Source organism: Pinus tabuliformis, chromosome 4_1 (assembly GCF_031772625.1).
Source record: "Pinus tabuliformis cultivar Carrire ecotype Pingquan chromosome 4_1, CPIR1, whole genome shotgun sequence".
Taxonomy (NCBI): domain Eukaryota; kingdom Viridiplantae; phylum Streptophyta; class Pinopsida; order Pinales; family Pinaceae; genus Pinus; species Pinus tabuliformis.
The window spans coordinates 780482367-780507750 of record NC_142303.1 but is presented as its reverse complement, the minus strand read 5'-3'; the positions used below and the strand labels follow the sequence as shown (position 1 = coordinate 780507750).

At 36.5% G+C, this 25384-nt stretch overlaps 1 protein-coding gene across 6 annotated transcripts; it reads left to right on the top strand.

Annotated features, from left to right (window-relative positions):
* Positions 1 to 2475: 2475 nt before the first annotated feature.
* On the top strand, positions 2476 to 17979 carry LOC149178460 (peroxisomal membrane protein 11C-like). 6 transcript variants are annotated; one of them, XM_089420342.1, is made up of 10 exons: positions 2476 to 2751; positions 15634 to 15702; positions 15908 to 15934; positions 16055 to 16294; positions 16396 to 16470; positions 16581 to 16655; positions 16778 to 16858; positions 16973 to 17056; positions 17286 to 17459; positions 17581 to 17979. In XM_089420342.1, the coding sequence occupies exons 4-10, from the start codon at positions 16103 to 16105 to the stop codon at positions 17614 to 17616; spliced, it is 717 nt and encodes a 238-aa protein (XP_089276468.1). In that variant the 5' UTR covers positions 2476 to 2751; positions 15634 to 15702; positions 15908 to 15934; positions 16055 to 16102; the 3' UTR covers positions 17617 to 17979. The 6 variants fall into 6 exon arrangements, with proteins under 6 accessions (XP_089276468.1, XP_089276469.1, XP_089276471.1 ...); XM_089420343.1 differs by having other exon boundaries at positions 16050 to 16294; XM_089420345.1 differs by lacking the exon at positions 15634 to 15702.
* Positions 17980 to 25384: the final 7405 nt, after the last annotated feature.

The following is a 25384-nucleotide window of genomic DNA, read 5'->3' as shown; positions in this document are numbered from 1 at the left end:
GCTCTATTTTTCCTCTGATTTTTGGGTTTCTGACGCGGGCTTCTAGATCATGTGGAGGCTTATCGTAGTTCCTTTTTGTTTTGGTAGTTTTAGTTTTTCCTTGTCCCTGATTGGATAGTGGACCAATTTTAGATTGCATGGGGCAATTTTTAGTTCTTCTGGCCCATTGTGGAGCTGTGCCTATGTGCAACATTTGTTATGATGTATTTTTGGCGATTTCTGGAAGGTATGTTCTGGATTACTGCTCTTTCTTTTTGGTTTTCACTGGGCTATGGGGTGCAACATTTGTTATGATGTATTTTTGGCGATTGCTGGAAGGTATGTTCCAGATTACTGCTCTTTCTTTTTGGTTTTCACTGGGCTATGGGGATAATGCGATCTGTATATGTAAACTTTGTTTTTCAATGAAAGCAGTTTGTTTTTTTCCTGTGAAATTGAGAAGGAAGTCAAATTTACAAGGAGGCAATTGCCATGAAAATCCCATGCCCTCCTAATGGTAATGGAAAGGTTGAAGCAAGAACGGATATGTTGATGTTAAAACTGTAGAAAGGGTTATACTTTCGGTCAACGAGCTCATTTTGATATTAAACTTAGTGGGCGGAGGATCAGGACCACGGACAAATAAATGCAATATATTTATCGCAAGTCTTCGTCTGTACTATTTATATTAAAATAAAGTTTATATTTTTGACAAATTAAAAATCAATAGGATTTCATAACAATTGTGATGTAAAAATCATGATTTCATATTTTTAAAAATAAACAGAAATTCGAATGTTTTTTAAAAATTATTTAACTTTAAATTTTTATGTAAAAGGAGTTGATTAAATTATTTATTAATATAAAGGCTATAATAGATAAATTAAATATATATTAAATAAAAGTTTTGGACAATTTGGATTTATTAATTTTTAAAGTTATAAGTAATTTTGATATCTAAATCCATAATTAATATTTTAAAGTGATTTATTGGTTTTTACGGTGAGTCTTTTTTAGTGTGAATTAATCAACTACTATTTAATAATTTTATATCTTAATAGTCATTTATAGGGATTTAATCTGGCTCACCACCACTGCTTTGCCAACAATAGACAAGACATGTTTATTAAAAAATAAAAAAAATTATTGTACTCTGACCAATATAATTCGTTTAAAAACAAATCTGCAAAAATAATTTGAAAACAATTTCAACCGACATCTTGTACTCTGACCAATACAATTTGTTTAAAAACAAATCTGCAAAAATAATTTGAAAACAATTTCGACCGACATCTTTTTATTACAAAATAAAAAATTACTTTTATGATTTCAGTATTTAAAAATAATTTCGAAAAAATTTCGGCCATTATGCCATTTGCAACGTAGACCTTCTGGGAAGCCCCAGCAGGGACTACCGGCTGCATGCAGCACTTGTTTGAACCTAAAAACATTTCTCAAAATTAAATTATTCTTCTCACATAAGCCTATATTCAAACAAATAACATATTTTTTCTTTTGGAAAAAAGTTTTAAACTATTTTAAAAGTTTATCATTAATTCTACCAATGTAATATAGATATTTCTTATTTTAAAATAAAATGAAATACAACTAACATAGCATATAGATATTTCTTACTTTAAAATAAAATGAAATACAACTAACATAGCATAGGGTAATAAAGTGGAATACAACTAACATAGCATAAGGTAATCCCATGACCTCATTGGAGTAGATGATATAATAATTTATAACAAATAAAACCATTGTATCTTTTTTGGTAAATATTCAAGGTTGGAAATTTGACTTGAAGGTAGTTTTGCTATGTTAAAAAAATGGAATGCAACTAACATAGCATAAGGTAATCCCATGACCTCATTGGAGTAGATGATATAATAATTTATAACAAATAAAACCATTGTATCTTTTCGTGGTAACTATTTAATGTTGGAAATTTGACTTGAAGGTAGTTTTTTTCTATTCTTTGTAATATTTAATGTTATAAACTTGTTTGCTAGATAGCTTTTATCTTAAATATTTAATGTTGAAAATTTATTATTTATTTTGTAAGTGATCTGGGAAATTTTAAAGATCAAAGTGGACTAATCTTTCATAATTTTTCTAAAATAAAATCATCAATTTTAAAATGATTTTTTCAAATTTTATAATATAAAATAAATCTATCAAAAAAAAATTCAAAATTTTATAAAATTATTTAAAATTTAAATAATTTTTACTAAATATTCTAAATTTGCAAATTAAAAATTAATAAAAAATTTTCAAAAATTTAAAATAAACTTTTATCTTTAAAATTTTAATATATTATACACTTTCCAAATGATTTACTTTCAAAGTCAAAGGCATGGCTGGAAATGCCATGCCACTCTTGACTAGAGTATGTCATACTCTTGACCAGAGTAGAAAATATTGATGGAATCCTGCACCGAGGAAGTAAAGGATATGGAAAGGAAACGAATGAATAAAATAAGAGGAATTGTGGGAGAAATCCACATCACAAGTGTCGCAAGGCCTTATCTTACAATTTTTACATTTGTATTTTCGATGGTATGACATGAATCGGACAAAGCAGATATGTAAGAGCCGCTAAATGCTATATAAAACTGATAAGGCTTAGATATCTCCTGACACGGCCGCTAAATTCTATATAAAACTCATTTCAGTTGCATCCCATGTGTTCTCCATGAGGGCATAGATCCCTCAACCTCTTCAGGGTGAAGATTGTTCGTCTGTTCTGGGGCAAAACGCCTGTTGCCAGTAAGCTTTCAGTCAGAACAATCCCCTGTTCTCTGTTTTATTTAAATTCATGGAAAACAGTTAATAATCTTTATTGTCAAAACAATATTATTTATTTCTACTTGCAAATTGGGAGCTTCATAGAGTTTTCAGTGGAATTGATTTGCTGTTCTCAGGCATGTATACAAAATTCTTCTTATCATTTCCATAGTACCATTTACTTCCCCCTCTTTTTGTCTCTCAAAATTGTGTCAATTTCAATGTGTTTTGTATCTCATAGCGTGTAGGATTTCCATGTTCATTATTGATGGGGTTTTTGTTTATGATGGTTATTGGGTTGCAGTATGGTGCGTTGTTTATTATGGGTGTTGGTAAATCTTTGAAGCTCATTTTTTAAGTGTTTTTATTCTCATTGTTTTTCATTTTTTACCTGCTTACAATTTTGCTCATAAAAAATGGCCCATATATTCTATATTTCTACTTCATTCGGTTGTTAATAGTAGCAAATGACTCGTGTAATCAGCTTGAGCTCCGTTGATGACAGTATAGTACTAGTCATAAATCCATAGTGATTATAGAGCTAAAGCATGGATAAAATTCTAGCTTGTATAAAGGATCTAATTACAAGATGAAAAGACTGACACAGGTTGAGCTGCTGCCTCGTGGATTCTTGAAAGATAAATTGTTTGTATGTGAGCTTGCTTGAATTAGCTATGCACTATTTATCTTGTTGTAGGCATTGCAAATGAGGGTTAGACGGTGTGTTCATTGTAAACGAGAGTCCCATGGCAGATAACGATGCTTTTGACAAAGGTGGCCAAGGTTTAAATATCTTGACATGGTTTCTGAGCTGTATCTTATGGGGTGGCATGCGGTGATTTGCAGAGTGTAAATACTAAAGACCCAGTGTCACAGACCTAAGAGTCTTGACCAAAATCTCTCTTTTCGTCATTGCTGGTTGTGTGGCATTGCCTTGCCTCAGCCAAAGTGGTTTGACCAACCTGTGCTTATGACAACCAGACTATGTCTGTTCACTTCAAGTCTGTCCATAACTTTACTTTAAGCTACAATTAATTAAATGCACAACTAAGTCCATCACAACCCTTAAAGCAACCACAGGCTTGCCTCCTACAAGTCCTGTCTTCTTCTCATTACTTAGCAAGTGCAATTCGCCCTACTGTGCCTAACCCTGAACTTAGCACAGTGACAAAGTGCCTTTACATTCCTTTTGAATGACTATCACTTATGCCTTGGCACTTTTGAGGCACCCTCTTTTTATACGAGTCTTGTCTTTCACTTGCAAGTCCCTTCACTTTAAGGTTGATCCAAATGCAAGTTATCAACTTGCTTCCTTTGGTGGCTTGTCCATCGACCATTTGCCAAAGTTGTCTCAGTTTGTCCCAAGTTTTCCCAGTTCATCAAAGTTCGTCCAATTATGCCTAAGTGCATCCAATTGTGCCCAAGTGCATCCAATGGTAACTCCAATGTCTAAGGGATGCTTAGCCCCTTAGATTTGCATGTTTAGCTTGTGGACCCAAGGTGTCCCAACTCGTATAAAGACAACATGGAATGGTTGAACGCTCCATCCTTTGATCGAGCTAGCGCTGCAATCTTTTGTAACTTTGTTTAAACCCCCTATGCCCACTTGGGGAATGTACTTATTTTCATCCTTAGGTGGAGGCCTTATATCCTCCCCCACTAAGCTTGTTGCTGTCACAACAACATCAAACTAACACTTGTCTAAGTGCCCTGAGCTTCTGCTTCTCTAAGTCTCGAATTTTGTCTTCATATTGCCACAATGCCTCTTTTTTTTCCCAATTGTTCTCCTCTTTAGGTTCATCTTTCTAGCTGACAAAGTACTCATACATTCGATTCTTACCAAATTGGGAGGTCCTTTGTTTAAGTATCTTGTCTGCTTCCAGCGCTAGCTTGTTTGTGATCAATGCAGAGGTTCTGGATGGTTCAACTTTTCTAGGATCACCTTCATCAACCTTACAAGGCATCAACTGACTAATGTGGAAAATTGGCTGGTGAGCTCTTTTATGGTGTAGCATCTCCAATCTATAAGTGACATTGTCAATCTTCTCAAGTACCTTGAATGGTCCTTCAATCATCGCAGCAAAGCACTAGACATGCCACTTGGTGGCTTGAATTGCTCTCTACCCAATTTAAGTAAGATCAAGTCACCAACTTGAAACTTTGCCTCCCTCCTATCATGATCCTTTCCCAATGATTCATCCTTTCTATTGCATTTATCAATTGAACACGAACCATCTCCAATCTATCTTGCCATCCCTTCATGAACGCCAAGGCTAATGTGTTGCACTCATAAGAGCCTTGTAGAATTGTGTGGTGTCAATGGTTGTTGTCCATTTTCCAACTCAAATGGACTATAGCCTGTTGTGGAACTCTTTTGCATGTTGTAACTGAACTGGGTTGCATCCAACTCTAGCAAGTTCAATTGGTTTGCATGAACAAAATGCCTTAGGTAATAATCCTTGAAAAGGCCATTGATGTGTTTTGTTTGCCCATTAGTTTATGGATGATAACTTGAACTCATAAGCTACTTGGTTCCAACAAACTTGAACAATAATGTCCAAAAGCACCTAGTGAACCTTGTTGCATAAGGCACCTTCATTGGCACAAAGATTTTATATTTGGAAAATCGGTCAACCACCACCATAATCCTATTATACCTTTGTGAAACTGGACATGAATGATGAAATTCATAACCATAATCTCATTATATCTTTGTGAAATTGGACATGAATGATGAAATTCATAGAGATACTTGCTGAAGATCTCTCTGGCATTATCTAAGTTTGTTGTGGATTGATGTACATTTTGGTGTTTTCCTTGTCTTGTTAGCACATAAGACAAGTCTAAATGTATTCTTCCATGTCTTGCCTCATATATTCTCTATAGTAACCTCATTCTAGCAAATGCCATTGTCCTTCATTGCCCTGGGTGGCCTGCCCAAGGCGAATCATGGCACTCCCTCAAGAGTTCCTTATAAAGGTTAGATGACTTAGGCACATAGTTGTGATCCTCATGGGACAAAATCCCATTGTCCATTCAAAACTTCCTTGTTTTTCCCTCCATCTATTTCATGGTATTCAAAGCCATGGGATCCTTGCGCAGTCCCTCTTTGATATTCTTTTGCAAGTTTGTGAAAACATGTGACATGGTTATGCCCCAGCATCTCAAAGACTTCTACCAAGTTCCTCTTATGGTTTTCCATGTTCATTGAACATCGCAATGTCATTTAGGTAGAAAAAAACCACTGACTTGTTCAAGTACAATCTAAACACATTGTTCATCAAGGTACAAAAGATAGTTGGAATATTGTACAACCCAAAAGGCATAACAAGAAATTTAAAATTGCCATACCTTGTTACCATGGTTTCCTTTGCCTCTTATTCTTCCACAATCCTTACTTAATATTATCCATGCCTTAAGTCCAACTTTGAGAAAACCTTGGCCTTAGCCACCTTGTCAAAATAGTCCACTTCCAAGCATAAGGGTTACCGGTTTTTTATCGTCTACTTGTTCAATGCACGATAGTCCAAGCACGTCCTCAATTTTGGGGTGTCCTTCTTTTGGAAGAGGACCGGTGCCCCATATGAGGACCTAGCAGGCCTAATGAAGCTAGACAACAATTTTGGGACTTTGTTATTGTTCACATGTGTTCTTGCTGTTAGCATGTTGCATGGATTGTTTCATTGATTTTAGAATAGATCAATGGGAGAATCTTGTTTGGGTGATAGTTTTTCAAACTTCCTTTTGGAAAGTGTTACTGTACCTTGGATTGATCAGTATGATGGTTGTTTATGGGTTGTTATTTGGAAGTGGCAACGTTTCAACTTTCTTTACTATACTTGGCTAGATTAGTTTCTTTAATTGTTAGCATGTGTGGTCCTTATCAAATTAAAGGGGAATTGGTTTTTGATTTGGTTATAATTAGATTTGTCCTCCAAGCTAAGTTTAGTGGTGATATTGGAATTGTAGGTTCTTGTTGTAAACTCACCTTGTCAATATCTGTAGTTGACAATGAAAATGGAGCTGACTATTAAGGGAGTTGACTTAGGAGTGGACTTGAGTGACCATTGACTGGGCACACAGAGTTGACATAGTCCGATTTGATCTTATAGATCCACATTATATGGATGGTTATGGGATGATCTCCCATTCATTGAGGGTTTTGGGTGTATAACTAAAGTTAAATCTATATATAGATGATCTCTTTGATCAGTCTATCACATCATCTACTTATGGAGCTATGTTCATTGTGCTTTAAGTGCTAATGGTGTTTATTGACACTACCAATACTCTTGGAATCTATGTTTTCACTTTTTCCTTTCTACAAGTTTCAAAGGTAATCCCCACTAGAGACCTAGACACACTTTGATTTCCATAGATGATCTTGTATGGTTTGGGTTTGGTCACTACCAATACTCTTGGAATCTATGTTTTCACTTTTTCCTTTCTACAAGTTTCAAAGGTAATCCCCACTAGAGACCTAGACACACTTTGATTTCCATAGATGATCTTGTATGGTTTGGGTTTGGTCTTTTCGGGGGTGGACCCCAACACAGGGATTGGAGGATTGGAGATATTTTGTCTTCGTGGATGCTTTAGTCCTTGGTCTCCAGGGTTGGACTCATTAGAGCATTGAGGAATTGGAGATCTTTTAAACTTGTAGATGCTCCAAGCAATGGGCTTCAAGGGTGGACCCCACTGGAGGATCAAGGATGTTTCATCTTCATGAATGCTTTGATATAATTTGGGCTTTGGTCTCTAGGGGTTGACCCCACCAAAGAATTGAAGTTATTTTTTTCGTCAAAGGGGAGCTTGTATGCTTTGGTCTCTTGTCTTCAGGGATGAACCCCTCTAGAAGAATGTGGGATTGGAGAAGAGATTTGGTCCTTGGGGGGGATTTGGTATCTTTAGAATCTAGATCTTCTATCTTCAGGGGTGGACCCTAGTGGGAGACCAAAGATGTTTTTTTTTAATTTCTTCAAGAGGGATATGTTTGTATTATGTAAGCTTTGGTGTTTGGCCTTCGGAGGTGGACACCACCAGAGAATTGGGGGACTAGAGAAGTCTTATCCTTGGTGGGGGAATGTTTGTATTCTTTGGGCTTTGCTTTTTTGGGGGTGAACCCTTCTGTGGGCGCAATTATTACTTGAAATTGTCCTTGGGGAATTCAATTCCTAGGGGATTGAATGAACACTTAGGGAAAATGCCAATGTCACCTCAAATAGTCCCTCTTGCTTCGAGCTAGTGCTTGCTAGCCTCAAGAGGCATTCCTAGTGATCTGAAGTAAAAATAATCTCTTGTGCCCTACAACATACTTCAAATCTACAATACTTTCTGAAATCTCCAAATATAACTGAGATTTCTGCAATTAAGTGCTTTATTACAGCGAATACAATTCAGGTTTACACTTACGAGTGTAAACACAGAGCTGCTCTCATGTAAATATGCAAATATTTACTTGTGATCTGCAAGACTGAGTTGTAGATCTGTAAGTATAAATTGAAAAATTCAGTGAAAAAACTTCTTATTTGTACTTATTTTTTACTGGTACCTTAAATCCAATGGGCATGGAGACAAAAAAGAATAGATTAATCGATTGGGAGGGTGATATACCTGAAGCCATTCAATTCTAAAAATTCTACATCAATCAGTTTCGTCCATAAACAAGAATTGGCTACAAAATAGTGTTACCTTTATTCAAGAGTTCTAAATACAAAGTTTGAAGATATCAGCTTTGCACTGTGAGCACTTTGGGGTACAATCTATCATGTCTCAAGTACTTTACTCGCATCATGCTTAGGCACACAATGAAAATTAAACATCATGAGAGGAACCTCCAGTATTCACTTAGAAATTCACTCGATCAATTTGACATGGAAGGTCTCAGAAGTATGGAAATGAAGAATGAATGGCCTCAAGAAAGAACTAATGGTTGTTTCAATAAACTTTCCATCTATTATACAGTGTGAATGAGAATGTACAAAGCAAATAACCAAGAATAGAATGAGTAAAAGCATGCCAGAAATAGAGAAGGGAGGAAAAGCATTCTGAGAATAGAAGAAAGGAGGAGGAAAATCATGCTAGGGATAGAAAAAGGGATCTCCAAGGAATGCATGCAAGTGGAATCCAAAAACACCATTTTCAATGAACAGGGAGCTTTTGCTTTGAGTGAATAGTCACCAAAGGCAACTTCCTAGAATAAAAGCTTTTTAGAAGTGAAAGTCAACTGGGAAAAGCTTGCTCAGAGTGTAAGTCATGTAAAAAATATTATCTTATGTGGGATACACTATCTAAAGACTAAGAGTAGATGCCACATATCAACAAGCTAACTCATCCTCCATGAATCTTCTAAAGTGGGAAAAACTCCTCCCTGGACTCCAAACTAATGACACATGGCCACAGGTCAGATGCATCCCAGCATCCTCAGAAAAAACTTAAAAGCAAAAGAAAAAAGAAGACACCTTGATTTTCCATGGCCTCTGATCATCACCAAAACTGAACCATGTGCATCTCCAAAATGGATATCTACGAATATGATCATATTCCAAAAGTATGGACTTTCTAAAAATAGGAAGTTCCCAGAATAGCATTGGAATCCTAAATTTACTCTTTTGATGCCTATGGCTTTTTCTTCCCATGCATGCACCAAGTACAGCATGCATGGGAAGCCTGCTGAACTCAAGAAGAATGTCACACCCTGTACTACTATGAGTGTGAACTGATGCATTGAATATGACATCCTTTTTTTTTGCTTTGACAAACTCTGGAAAGTGAATTTGGCCTGATTTTAATCTCTCCAAAAGGAATATGATTAGATTGCAAAAGTATTAACTTTCTAAAAAATAGAAATATCCCAAAATAGCAAGTGCTAGTATCCAAAGTTACTCTTTTGAGGCCTTTTCCTCCCCATGCATGCACCAAGTACTGCATGCCAAATGCATCCATGACTCATGAGAAGCTTGCTGAACTCAAGAAGAATGTCGCACCATGTATCGATATGAGTGTGAACTGATGCACTGAATATGATATCCCCCAGTGTGCTTTGACAAACTCTCGAAAAAAGAACTCAGCCTGATTTGAATCACTCCAAAAGAAATATGAGTAGATCCCGAAAGTATGAACATTCTAAAAATATAAAGTTACCAAAATAGCAAGTATCAAAACCCTAAAATTACCCTTTTGAGATCTTCCCTTTCCATGCATGTGCCACGTACTGCATCCATATGCATGCATGAGAAGCCTGCTGAACTCAAGAAGAATGTTGCACCTTGTACTGGTATGAGTGTGAACCGATGCATTGAATATGGCATCCCGCACTGTGCATTAACAAACTCTTGAGAAAAGAACTAAGCCTGATTTCAAAGTTCAAACACCGGAACCAAGAGGATGTGCTCATGAAAGTGCTGGTTTTAACACTCAAACTTGCATGGGCAGATTCAATGTTAACAGGACCAGAGAGAACATTGAGGAAACTCCCCTTTGTTTAACTCCTCTGGGCTTTGGGAGTGGGACCTTTCTTTCTAAAATGAAGGAGGTCTCAAGCAGATTCAAAACCAATTTACCTGAGGCAAGCATACCAAGGGTCTGTGCAAGTTGGTTCAACCTGTAAGATGCTTCTATCTCAGGAATTGTTGGGTTCCCCCCTGCCATGTGCTCCTTACTTAGCTTGGAAAACATCCATATCTTCATCTCTTCATGCGGATTTATGCTTCCTTTCCGATTGCTGCTTCATATTGGCAAGTTATAGTGAGGCAATATTAGGAGAAAGGGAGTTTCTGTTGTCTTTTGATATGTGAATTTCAGATGATAGCGACTTTTCAGGGAGAGATGTGTCCCTTCACACCCCTCCATATCTCTCTTTTCTGTTGTTAAGATTTGAGTTTCTTTGGGTAGTAGAACTCCATTCTATTGATGAACAGAAGGTGTTGTAACTATTTGAGCTGAAATCATGGCTTCTTGGAGAGGGTTTAAACTTTACTGTATCTATGCATGCTTCTGCTCTCTGCATCCATCTGGAAGGCGAATGATCTTTGTGAGGTTTGCTTTCTTTTCAGTGTTTCTTTTATATCTTTCTGTTTCTTTCTGTGGTTTGAAAATGTGGGGTATTTCTTTGTAAGTTGAACTCCTCCACTGTGGAGTGATTGCAATGATGATGTTCTGAGGCCTTCTTACTCATAACAATTGTTATGATTGCTCATGAATTGTACTGATGACACTTTTCCTGAACTGAAATCAGTCTCATTTTGTGCATATGAACTTTATGATATGCACAGGTTCTTTTCCATTATCCTTTTATTGGACATCGAAGATGAAAATATCCATATCTTGGGCATACCATGTCCGTTTCATCCCTGTAAGGTACCATTGGAAAGATCTTGATCTGACCTTTATTCTTATATACTCAGTTTCCACCCAGATCTTATAGGTTTTGAACAGTTTTCTCTTTTGTGATTTTTCTTTTTATTGAAAGATTTTTCTAAACAACAAATTTCTGAACTTTTCACCTCAGAAGATTGTGGAATTTACTCAAGATGGTCTGGTCTGGTCTTTGTCACTCATTAATTCTTTAATCTACCTTCTGTTTGGGCAGCATCCTTATTTTGGCCTTTATTCTATATTCCCGCTCTATTATCCTACACCTAACCTCTGTGCTTGAGTAGGTCAGCATGCTGTGGTTTTGCTCTGATGTAGTTGTTTAGTTCCCTGTGATCTAAGCATGTCTTTATTTTACTTCTTCTTCGGATCAGAGGGGTTATCAGGGATTCTAATAATTCGCATGCCATTCGAATATGTTCACCATCATGCATTAAATTCATGCTTTGTTTGTAAGCCCTGGAAAAGGTGTGTTTGAGAATTGAACTCTTGTATATAGACATTCTGACTTGCTTCCAAGATGCTTTGAAACATCTCTCTATATGTTATCACCAGTGTAAAATTTATGAACACAAGAGGATGGTATATATTCTTGACTGAATATTCTTAAAATATCAATCCCTCGTGTCTTTCAACCTGTGGTTTTTGGAAAATATTTTCATTTGATTCTCTTCATCTCCGTGAAGTTTCTTATATCAGTCCATGTTCAAGACATAGAATGCATTAAAGTCTTGTTCCTCTATTTCTCTGTTTAAGGCCAAAAATCTATCCTCATTCATGACTTAGTCTTTTTCATCATTGCTGGATGCTGGCCATTGCAAGTTGTCTTCCTTTGGTCATACCAAGGGGAATCCATGATGCAAATCTTTGAACTTGTTCCCTAAATCAACTTCCATTCTCTGTTCTTTCTCTCAATTAGGGTGCAATATTTTTTAGGGTGAGCTTCTAACTTCGATGGCTTCTCCTTAACAGATTGGAATTCCTGTACTTTTTCCTCACTTTCTCTTACTTTTGGTTGTTGGCTCGATTGTACAATGTTTAGTTGAGGAAGATTTCTCTTAGGTAGTTGAAGAAGTTGCATATGTAGGTCCTTGGTTATGATTGGTTTTTTGACATTTCTGGGTAGATTAAAGGTGAAGACAGGTTTCTGTGATTAACTTTTGGTCAGAAATTTCCATTTACTGGGACTGATGTGGGATTGTATGTCATTTTTTTGGGTTGTAGAGTTGCATATGGAACTGTGAAGGGTAATGGAGGTTGTATGTTTGACACAGTAGTGGTTTTGCAGCTGAAGAGAGTCAGTGACGTTTTGAACATTTGCATGAGATGTATGTAAACTGGAGTTCAAGATGTTTGATCATATATATATATATATATATATACAGTAGTGGTTTTGCAGCTGAAGAGAATACCATGGTATACATTTCTAGCGATGATGATTTCATTAATCACTTGTATTGCACTATGAGCGTTTTAGGTGATAACAATGTTGCTACAAAAACATCCTTTTGTTTGAATGAAATGCCAGTCTTAGAATCTTGTCTGTACATGCCAGCAGAAAGAAGACTTTGGTCACTGGTTTTTATTTGTCATGTCTTTAAATTCAAGTTTGTCTGTGCCATCATGGAGGATAAAATATTCTATTTCAGATCTCTCAATAAGCTGCCTAAGCAACTGGAACAATGAAGGCAGAGCATCTTAATGTTATACAGGAAATCCATTGATATTTCTCCTAAGTTTCATATTATTGTTGTCTTGGCCTTACGATTTCTTCTTTCAAGACCAGCATTCCATTATATTCTTTGTATTTTACCAGGGATGTTTATGTCATTTGTGTCCATGACTTAACAGATTTCCTGTCAATGTACTAAACAACTTCATCGTAGGTCCAACCAATACGGAGGGGATTTTGAGTTCACTTTTGTTCATCCTTCACAGTCGTATCCTCAACACAACACCTCAAGCTCAAATAGGATTACAATAGGATCTCCATACTTTTTTTCCAATAAACTATGATAGTACTAGAGGGATTGTTCTTCCTCTTCTCAATAAGTCATCGTTCATGCCTAGCAAAATAGGGAAGTTGGATGATTGCTGATATCTTTACATCTGTTCATGGTTACTGGGGAAAGATGCCTTCATTCGATACTTTTGAAGGGGAGATGTTCTCACTCCACGCAAAAAGGAATGGAGGGCTGCATACACGATTTCTCCTTTCTCCTCTGTTTAATAAATGATACGAGTGTTCATCTCTTTGATGTCTTCAAAAAGTTTAAGATGCTGACATCTGTAACAATAATGCCAAAATGTCAAGTAGATTCAGGGGTCAAAATTCTTCGCTCAAAATCCTCTTATAGACTTGTCCAAATGTTGAATCTCGCATGTACACTTCTAACAAAACTTTCAACTCCCCAACCTTTGGAAGACGAGGGTGGATCTTTGGTATGTGTTTATTAATATCAGTAAACTATTGAAGAGTTTAAATTTTAAAGCTACAAAATCTTTGCTACTTCATGCATGAGCTTCTTACAAAATGGAGGGGAAACTGAATTAAATGTCATCGAAATTAAGAAAGGAAAAATATTGAAACCAAAATAAACCCAAAACTACATACAGTGAGAGGAAGGGGATAGATTATCCTGTTCTTCAATGGGGGCTCTCCAAGTGACAACCTAAATATCGGACGCTTCATCTCCATGACAGTTCCATTCATATAGGCAATATAAGCTAAAAACTGATATTCAATTCCTTATCTTTTCTGCCTTCGAAAGTGGAAGGGGAGAGAAATATTACAAAATGCTAAAAGTTATATTGTTTCATTTATGACCTTTGGATTGATGCCTTTTCATGAAGAATTAACCAACCTACCCTAAGTTCCTAACCACTAGTGGATTTAACCTACACAAAGTGTAAATTTGTATAAAATCGTAAGGAACTAGTGGTTTAGGCTAGCTAAGCCTAAATACAAATTTATGATGGTAAAAGCTCTGTTTTATTGTGATCATAAGTTATCACTGAGATCTTATCGATTTTGAAGCTATCATTTCTTTAGCAATTTTCCTTGAAGCTTGCTGATGCTTTAGGCCCTTGGTGACCTTAGGTTATTCTATGATAAATTTCAATGCCATTTTTTAATGGTTGTATGGCACTTGTGTTCATAAGTATTTGGTACTTTTTCTTATTGATTTGTTTAATAACTAGGTTCTTTTTAGTTTGAAATATCCTTTACTTCCATGTCTGTATTTTCCACTGATTATCCTTCTTCCAAGGAAAACCTCATGACGAAACCCAAGGGATTCTTCCCCACATTCATGGATGGGATTCCTAGTAAAACCATCAGCATAGATTAGTGCACCTCACCTAAGGGGATTTGAACGAGGCACCTGCTGGCATGGAACTAGCTAAAATGCCTAATAACATTGGCAACAACTCGTTGAACTAACCCCTTAATCTACAATGTTTGGAAACATCTTGCCCCGCCCTCAAGCACTTAAGCAAGAGTGAAAATGCTGCTACCTTGTGAACCCCAGTTGACCCACAAAGGGAAAACATGTCACAAGTGGGATTTGAACTTTGAACTTGGGTGGGGAAGATAACATATAGTCTTAACTACCAAAGCTACACCCAATTGACATTCCAATGATTATTGACTGTATGATCTTTAGAATTACAGTATGTGATTATATCATTGGTTCACCGATATGTTACATGTTGAGTAACTGGTTACCTTCCACATGACACCGTGACAGTTACCTAGCACCATTTGATTATATAGCCTGGTGCATAACTCACAGGATCACATGGGATTTTTCTGACCTTTCTGGACCAGTTCTCACCTACGTGATTTTTCTAACCTTTCTGGACCAGTTCTCGCCTATGTGAAAATATATCTTCAAAGCCCTGATTTATTCTTATTACATTAACATACTTCTCAAGCCCACAGATCGATCTTCATATTTCTATAGGCTCTACATCGTGTCAGTAGTTTTGAACTGGAGAGTTGAGATCTCTGGGATCTAATTTACTTGAGAAATCATTTTAATTGCACTCTTTACATGTTAGTATCCACTGTATCTACAATATTGAAGATGATAAAGGAAAAAAAGTTCTTTCTTTTCTTGTTCTTCCTCGCAGAACTTTCGAAAAAAACCACCCTAGGCCTGTTAATACATTCACAGCATAACGATCCCATGTGTTGGTAAGTAGCTAGTAATTTAAAGTTTTCAAAAATTACAATAGTTTTAGTGGTGTCAGACTCGATAGTTTGTCAAATCTCAATCACTCTTAGATCATGAAATATGCTTTGTTGGTCTTAGCCACAGGATTTGGAGATTTGTAGATCAAAATGGATTTCTTTACTTTGTCACTTTTTTTCTTTGCTGTATTGCTAGTTGGGGATTATTTACAATTATGTAATGCACTATTTTTGGAGATGCCACTAGTGTTGGTTCTTGAGGGCAACCAGTGATTTAGTATCTATTTTTTGGACAGTAATCTCAAGGGGAATGCTTTCCATGCTGTTTCTTTCTTATCCCAACAAGAACTAAGGAACATTTCAAGGTGGTATTAGTTAAAGTAACAGTAGAGTTTCTTCACAATTTTACATCTGTTTCTGGAATTGAAATGTTAACAAAAAACTGTGGCTAGTCAGTCATCAACGAGAGTTATTGACACACCTATTGTTTTAGTTTGCATAAAATTTCAGTAAGAAAGAAGTAAAAGCTCTCTTCATTTTCTAATGCTTATAAGCTTCTGTCGTTTGTAGTCTAGCTGCATTGAGCTTTCTTTAGAGGTAAGCTGAAGGAAATAATTTTTGATCATTATTCTTAAGTTCATGAAAGTTCTTGACATTCTAAGATTTTGCATTTTTTCATCTTCCTGATCAATTGCTAATTTTTCCCTTGAAGCATAGTTTGGATATTAGTTCACAGCTGTGACTAGGCACAGAAGTACCAAAGTGATGGGTTCGTTAGATGCAACCAGAGCAGAACTTGCTCTCCTTGTCTTGTATTTGAACAAAGCAGAAGCCAGAGATAAAATCTGTAGAGCTATTCAATATGGCTCAAAGTTCCTCAGCAATGGTGAGCCTGGCACAGCACAAAATGTTGACAATTCCACAAGTTTGGCACGAAAAGTTTTTCGGCTTTTCAAGGTTTGTATTGTACATATTGATGATTTCCTGGTTTAATTGAAATCATCCACATATGTTAAACTAATTTCTAGGAGAACTAATGTGGGCTAGTGTATATGCAGTTCGTGAACGATCTACATGCTCTTCTTACACCACTGCCAAAGTCAACTCCACTTCCTCTTGTTTTGCTTGGGAAGGTATATATTATCAGTGTGGTTGCAGTGATGTTTCTTATTATGTCTTGCTTTCGTCTTTTATAGACGACGTTTGTTAGCCATATATGTCTCTTACCATCCTTTGCATACAGTCCAAAAATGCTCTGCTGTCAACTTTTCTGGCATTGGATCAAGTTGTCTGGGCAGGAAGAACTGGTATCTACAAGGTAAATATTAGCATTGTAACACCATATTCTGTTAAGCCATTATTTTTAGTGAAGTTAAATTTCACAGCTCTATATAGTAAAAATAAGTTATGGTTTATATTGGTCTTTTTATCATTCTCCAGAACAAAGAGCGCGTTGACCTTATTTCCAGGATCTCAAATTATTGCTGGTTGAGTTCCTCCGTGTGCACAACTTTGATAGAGGTTAGCATACTTCTATTTGTTTCACGTTGTTATTAACCCAGTCTTGGCATTGGACTCTTTGATTCTATATATTTTAAAAGTTAAAATTCCAAGGCTTGTGGGGATGCTTCGCAGATCTCAGAGCTTGGGCGATTAACTGTATCTATAAGAAAGCTAGAGAAAGCGCTGAACCAAGCTACAAACAGTGAAGGAAATTTAGTAAGTGGAGTTAAATTTGTTTGGCTAATGAAGAAGTTAAAGTATACAAATGTGTACAAATTCAGAGCAGGTTTATTCAAAGGGCCTGTTCTTGTGAGTGTTATTTTAGTGAAGGGAGGATTAATCAGCATTTTAGGACACGGAATCCTTGCAAACTTTAAGATGCCTGCTTGTATTAGCAACTTTGTCTGAAGTTTCTGATGACTATCTTCTTTGGTGATAACTGTAGAATGAGCAATACATTTCCAAGCTCAAGCAGTCAAATAATAGGCTGTTAAGCTTGGTTAAGTCATCAATGGATGTTGTAGTTGCCGTAGGGCTACTTCAGTTGGCACCAAAGAAAGTCACGCCACGTGTTACCGGAGCCTTTGGTTTCGTATCCTCTCTTATCTCTTGCTATCAGGTATGGGTTCTGGTGAAGATGAAATTATGATTATGTTCTTTTCGAGAAAAGTGTTGGATCTTGCAATTTCCTTCTCATCTTTAGCTCTTGAACCTGAAAACCGCTGTTGTGGATTTTGCAGTTGCTGCCTCCACCATCAAAGGCGAAGGCTCAGTAGACAAATCGGTGTTGCCTCTCTTTAAAGTCAAGACTGTTCTTGTACCTTAGATATATTTATAATTTCTTCTGAGAACATTCGTAGTCTTCGAGGAACCCTGTTTGTATATTCTTATGGCTTAAAACAAAATCAGGATAAGATTATATTGGTGTTTTCCTGTAATTAGAAACATATTTTTGCTATTTTGTTATAATTGTGGATATGTGTTTGCATAGATATCAATGCTCGTGGCTTGCATGCCACATATCTACACCTGTCCTGCAATAGAGTCATTGTATTAATTGAATCGCAAGCTGTTATATTAAACTTGCTGTATATGTGCATTCAAAATAGTAGATATCTCTATGCTTTTGAAGTTTTCTATCCCTGTGTTTCAGAAACCAGATTAAACCAATCGTCTCGTTGATGGAGGTGTGCGATCATTCTATAAAATGACAGATTATATTACCTTCAGACATTTTGTCCATCTTTTTTAATTGTACCATTTCCCTATTTGGTTCTAACTTTTGAATTGGGTTTGCCTGGATGTCGTATTGCATAATTTGGTTCTAATTTTTGAATTGGGTTTGCCAGGATGTCGTATTGCATAATTCCGATACTGCAGAGTCATCTGCCTTTTGCCGGAGGAGTTTGGAAATACCTTTTAATCGTATATTTCTGGAAATGCTAAGAATTCTTCTTTGAGTGAAATTATGAATATTAAATGTTAATATTAACTCACCCTTGGATATTCCTTGAAGGAAAAAAAAAAGAGTATGATATTTGTAGGGTTATTGGAATTTAAATCTAATTTAATTATTAATAATTATTAAATGGAAATGGATGGTAAGAATATTGGAATTTAAATCTAATTATCGATAATTATTAGATAGATGGTAGAGATTTAACTTTGATAGAATATTTTATAGTATCTTATAATAGAATACACAAATCAATAGTTAAGATATATTTTCAAAGTAGTTATGTTTTTTTTCACTCTTTTAATTAAATTGATTAATTGAAAAAATGTCGTTTGAAAAGAGTTAAGTTTTTTACGTGTGGTATTGATAAAGCCATGATAATGGTCCATAATATTGTAATTTGTAAAAAAGACTATTTAGAGATTAAAAATCTCCATAGTAAAGCCGAGTATATGTTTAAATTATATATTAATTATTTTTACCATTAGTAATAATTGAAAATAAAGTTATAATTTAGTTAGTCTTTATATGGTTGTGCTAGTTCTAAGATGAAATCAGAATATACATTCTGCAACCTTCACATACTCAAAAGAAAAAATAATCCTAGGGACTAAAATTTCACTGGTCTCTCTATAGTCCCTATCTACTTATTGAGTCTCCCAGTAATATCATACAAGTGGAAAATAGTTTGAATTACACAAAGCCTTAGCTCAGAAGCTATCCAGCTCTTAGCACAATCTCTCTGCTGCTCATAGACAGTCAAAGGCTTTTCACAAACCTTCTCCTCTGCCCTCCAAGCCTCCTATTTCCTTGCGCAATTTTTCTTGGGTCCAGTGCTTCCACTTGTGTGAATTCCCACCTCACACTGCTCACTTGGCTCAGTAGTAACTACGCAATCTTAAAGGAGATGATTCCTTTTGCATGGATGAGTTTCCTTTATAGAAAAATTCCTCCAACTGATAGTACACTGTCCCTTCCTCTGATCTCAACTGGGTCTCACTAAACTGACATGCATGAGTTATTTATGACAGAATATTCAGTTATCTGGAGAGCAACAGTTACATGCATACAAGCATTAACTAACTGAACTCACAATTAATTTTACAAACTATTGGAACTAATCTAATTGGACTTAACTCAGTTAATTGAGCTAACTAATTACAACTCAAAGTACAACTCATCTTGATCTCCTTTAATCAAGGGATAACTTCCTCAATCATTGGAGAAACTGTTGCGTGTCTTCACAAACTTCATGTTTGATTTCCTACAACCAATTAACTCAAGATGAATTAATTAATTATTTTACAAATAGCTAGTAAGATCAAATTCGAATTTTACTTCTCAATTTTAGTTCAGGGACTAGCTAAAATTGGAATCCATCTAGAAATGCTATTTATAGCAATGTTATTTTTAGCACTTCCATTTTTTATTCCTTGTTGCTATGTCCAACACTGGTATTCAAACTGCTATTTATAGCAATGTTATTTTTAGCATTTCTTGTTGCTATTTTCAACGCTCCCTCTCAACAAGAAAGACATTCAACTCGAACCCGATCCTGAACCTTTGGAATGTTCTACATGCAACACTTCTCCCAAGTGTTGTTACTCTAGCAACTTTAGAAACAAAAAAACTCCCAACTGACCTCCCTGTTGGGCTAGAAACATCATCTGATGTTGAAGCTCCATTTACCGCTGACAACTGCTCCCTCTGTGACCTCTGAGCTGCTGCAACACTCCATGCATCTCGCATTGTTGCACACCTCTCTGTGCCATCCTGCATTGGTGCAACACCCCTGTGCCTCTCGCATTGCTGCAGCCTGCTAGCTCTGCGTTGTCTTGGGACTCCTACACTGTAGCTCTCTCTGCCGCTCCATCTGCATCTATCTCTACCCACTTAGCCAGTCCTGCTACTCCTCGTCGGGGCTCCCGTAGCAAGGTCTAATCAAAGAGGTCGGGTACCTCAATGATTCTGCCCCTATTCCAGCCTTCTTAGGACTGTCACTCCACATCACCCCACCTCCGCCTTGGAGGTATGGATGCATGTGATCCCTCAGCCTACTTGGCTCGAAATTTCCCCCTAATGGAGGTCTCTGCATGAATGGATGCCTCCACTCTGTCTCCTCTCGGCTTCTCTAGTTGTGGCTGCTCCACAACTTCCTGAAGTTGCTTCACCAATCGTGGCTCCTCCACAATCGTCTGAGACTTCTCCTGTGGCTGCATGTTGAGAGGTAATGTACTCTCCCTCTTAACCACCAAGTCTCCAACAGTTGCCTTGCTCCTCAAGGCTTTGCATGCATCTTGAACCTCAAGAGCATACAGGTTCTTGACTCGTGAATCGATCTGCTTCACTTGTCTCGTGGTGATGTGTCGAAAGAAAACCTTTCCCTTACTGAAGACTACATCATAGCCTTTGTCTTCCAGCATTGCAATCGACACCAAATTTCTCCTCAGTCCTGGTACACACTTAACATCGGTCAAGGTAATGCGAGCTCCATGCTCCCTCTCAAAAACAATCGTGCCTAAACCTGAGACATTATACTTTTCATCATTACCCATCGCTACAAGTATCTGGAGATCTTTCTCCTCCAAGGTACTGAACAAACTCTTGTCGCCGGTGATGTGGAAAGAAGCTCCACTGTCAAGAAACCAACCACATCCCACCATGGATGAAACCATGCATGCGAAAAGAGTGAAATCCAACTCGAACGTGAGGCCAATGCCTCACCTTCAGATCCTTCCTTGGATCCCATCTTGGATTTCTTCAGTGGACAATTTGTAGCAAAATGGCCCATCTCATGACAATGAAAGCATCACACTTTCGATTTGTCAAACTTCTTCCCACCATGGGAAGAACTCGATTTGGGATGAGAATCCTTCTCCTTCCCTTTCTTCGCCTTCCTCGCTAAGGTTCAATTTTCTTCATCCTCCTTAGATGAAGAACCGTCTCTGGTGCTTCTTCTTATCTCCTCTTGCATCAGATCCGACCAAAGGCATTCCCAATCTGGCAGTTTCTCTCTTCCATTTACCGAGTCTTGGTAGCTATGCTAGCTCTTAGGAAGACTGAGGAGCGCAAGACTCACTATGTCATCATCGGCTGTCGTGATCCCTACACTTCCAAGCTCATCCCTGCAGGGGGTGAGCTTGTTCAGATATGTAGAGATCGTGTCGCCCTTTTCACACTTGATTTTCCAAAGCTTGTCTTTCAGTGCCAACTTCCTCTGATTGCTGCTGTTCTGATATAGATCTTTCAATGTTTTCCACATCGAAAATGGTGTCTCCTTCCCATGGAGATTCGAGACTATGTGGTCTCCAACTCCCTCTAGAAGGATTCTTCTTGCTCTAGCCACACATTTCTTCCATTCCGCCAATTCTGTAGCATTAGTCGCTGCCGACTTGGGGACTTCTTGATCAATGAAGTCCTTTAGACCGTTATTCTCTAATACTTCTTCCATGTGATCCTTCCAGGCTATATAATTCAAGCTGCCATCAAGGGCATACTTGAGTCTTAAACCGTTGAACGCCATTGGTGAAATTGAGATGTGATAAGAACTCGATTTCTATATTCAGGAACCTCAAACTTTGAACTTTTCCCTTCTTGTATATTGTTCTTTCCTTTGATCACCTTTTCTCCGATACCATGTAGAATTTCCCACTGTAGATCAATAGATTATGCAATATACTAAAGCAAAATACAAGATCTACTTCTACAACAAACTTTGCGGAAGCTTAATCGAATATGAGCAAGATCAATAAGAACACATATAATTGAGAATGAGAAAGAAATCACACATGAACACAGAGGAATACTCTGGGGAAAGTCTCAGCCTAAAACCCCGACCTCTGTAATATCATACAAGTGGAAAATAGTCTGGATTACACAAAGCCTTATCTCATAAACTATCCAACTCTCAGTACAATCCCTCTGCTGCTCATAGACAGTGAAAGGCTTCTCACAAACCTTCTCCTCTGCCCTCCAAGCCTCCTATTTCCTTGCGCAGTTTTTCCTGGGATCCAGTGCTTCCATTTGTGTGAATTCCCACCACACACTGCTCACTTGGCTCAGTAGTAACTGTGCAATCCTGAAGGAGATGATTCCTTCTGCATGGATGAGTTTCCTTTAAAGGAAAATTCCTCCAACTGATAGTACATTGTCCCTTCCTCTGATCTCAACTGGGTCTCTGACTGAACTGACATGCATGAGTTATTTATGAGAGAATATTTAGTTATCTGGAGAGCAACAGTTACATGCATGCAAGCATTAACTCACTTAACTCACAATTAATTCTACAAACTGTTGGAACTAATCTAACTAGATTTAACTCAGTTAACTGAGCTAACTAATTACAACTCAAAGTACAACTCATCCTGATCTCCTTTAATCAAGGGATAACTTCCTCAATCAATGGAGAAACTGTTGCATGTCTTCACATAGACTTCATGTTTGATTTCTTACAACTAATTAACTCAAGATGAAGTAATTAATTATTTTACAAACAACTAGTAAGATCAAATTCGAATTTTACTTCTCAATTTTAGTTCAGGGACTAACTAAAATTGGAATCCATCTCGAAATGCTATTTATAGCAATGTTATTCTTATCACTTCCATTTTTCATTCCTTGTTGCTATGTCCAACATTGGTACCCGAACTGCTATTCATAGCAGTGCTATTTTTAGCATTTCTTGTTGCTAATTTCAACACCATATTGGCTACGTAAATCATGCTATTATAGACAAACAAAAAATGTCTCAAACAAAAAACCTCATAATAAGACACATTCCCCTAATAAAAATTAGAAGAGATTAGAACGGGTTTCTAAAGCAAGAGTTCCATTTTTAAAAATGTTAAAACCCTTTTTTCTAAGAAAAATTTTCTGAACTAGCCATATTGGTTACGTAAACCATGCTATTATAGACAAACAAAAAATGTCTCAAACAAAAACCCTCATAAGAAGACACATTCCCCTAATAAAAGTTAAAAGAGATTAGAACTGGTTTCTAAAGCAAGAGTTCCATTTTTAAAAATGTTAAAACTCTTTTTTCTAATAGCAAACCATCCTTATAGCTGATCTACATGTATATGGTACTCTTGGTAGATATCAATAAAGTTAGACGACTTTAAAATATTCTCTTACCTACAAAATGGTTCATAATAGGATTTAGCAGCAAACTATTTCGCCTAGAACTGGTTTCTAAAGCAAGAGTTCCATTTTAAAAAATGGTAAACCCCTTTTTTCTAATAGCAAACCATCCTTATAGTTGATCTACATGTATATGGTACTCTTGGTAGATATCAATAAAGTTAGATGACTTTAAAATATTCTCTTACCTACAAAATGGTTCATAATAGGATCTAGCAACAAACTATTTCGCCTACATTTCTGCTTTGCTTAATACACTATCAACTTTGAATCGTTGAACATTTCAAGAACTTTAATAATTTAATCTATTGTTGTTATCAATGAAAACCACATGACTTATAATTTGTAGTTGTTATTTGTCCCTAGGCCGGCAACCACAACTGCGCACTACAAGGATCACTCTGACTTGCTCCATTAAAGTACTGCCTCTCCGATCAAAAGCAATTTTTGGTTTTTTAAAGCTCTGACTGGTATTACTTTAGGTGAAATCCAATTACCATTTCCAACAATCTTGTTTATGTATGTAATTTTAGCTAGATAAAAATCCAGATCTTGAAAGATCATTTCGTTCCTAGATATTCAAATACTTGAAATCACATAACAAGGAAGAGCTATACAAGTTTTCACTGATTTGTCTAAAACTCAAACATGAAAAAAATGAAGCAATGACGTATGCTCCCATTTATTCCTCCCGTTTGTAACCTGTAAGATATCACTCCAAATTGCTCTTACAAATGGACAAGAAACAAACAAAAGACATTCGGGCTCTTGAATATATCATTTTTAATAGTTGTCCCAAGTTAAGATTTTATTATCTAAAGCTAACCAAATTTTTTATTTTTTGCTTTCAAAGGAATTTCAATCTTCTAGATTAAGGACCACCACCAAGATCTCTTTCCTTCAAAATCTTCATTCATTTTTTCTTTATAACCTAGCTTTCTAGAGTATTCAACTATTACTTGATTTTTGGACCACATAAGTTAGTCTTTTTTTATTTCAAAGTTTCATAGCATTAATTGATAATCCCCCTACACATTGTTCCATTCCTGAGCTTTTGCTCCCTCTTTGGTCAATTTCTAGCCCTCAGACTATATTCAAACCAATATTAGAAGTTGCATCGTCGAAGGAATAAATTCCTAAGAGATGACGGTCTATTATTTGGCTAATTGCCAACTCTCGGACCATACATCCAAACCAATATTAGAAGTTGCATCATCCAAGGAATAAATTCCTAAGAGATGAAAGTCTCTTATCAAATTATCTAACAATCTAAATTTCTTTTGCAATCAATCCAGGTATCTTCCCCTCTTCTCACATTATTTTTTTGTCCAATTTTCCCAATTGGTCGTTTCCGAACTAAGGGAAAATCCTTTACCAAAGAATTCCAACCAATAGAACCACATTTTGAATTCTTGTTTGTTTGCATAAACTAATGTGCTATAGAAATCCTTCTCAAATATTTTCCTTCATAACTTTATTGCAAGTACCGTCATTATAAATAAGTCTCCCCAAACTTTTTGCAACAAAAGTCACATTAAAAAAATTGAATGTTCTCTAAAACCCGATCTCCCATTGCTTTCAAATTTGCCACTTTCTTCCATTTGACTAAGGTATTCCTTCCCTTTTTCTCATACCATTTTAAAGAAAGCTAAAGCATTTCTTTCTAATTTTTGTTTAGAATGGTTTTAAGGATATGTGAGATGGCCATCTAGTGTACTAGGATGCTTTCTAACACTTCTTTGACTAAGATTAATCTCCCTCCTTTGAACAACCATCTATTACACCATAAAGAAACCCTTGCTTAAATTTTATTGTGCAACCATAGTTAGTCCTTGGTCTTGTACTTATTAGATTTCGTGTTCAAATTGTTCACTAAGGATTGCAATTGAGAATATCCCTTATAACATGTTGGCTATGATTTTGGAGATCGATTTGTAACCCACATTGTA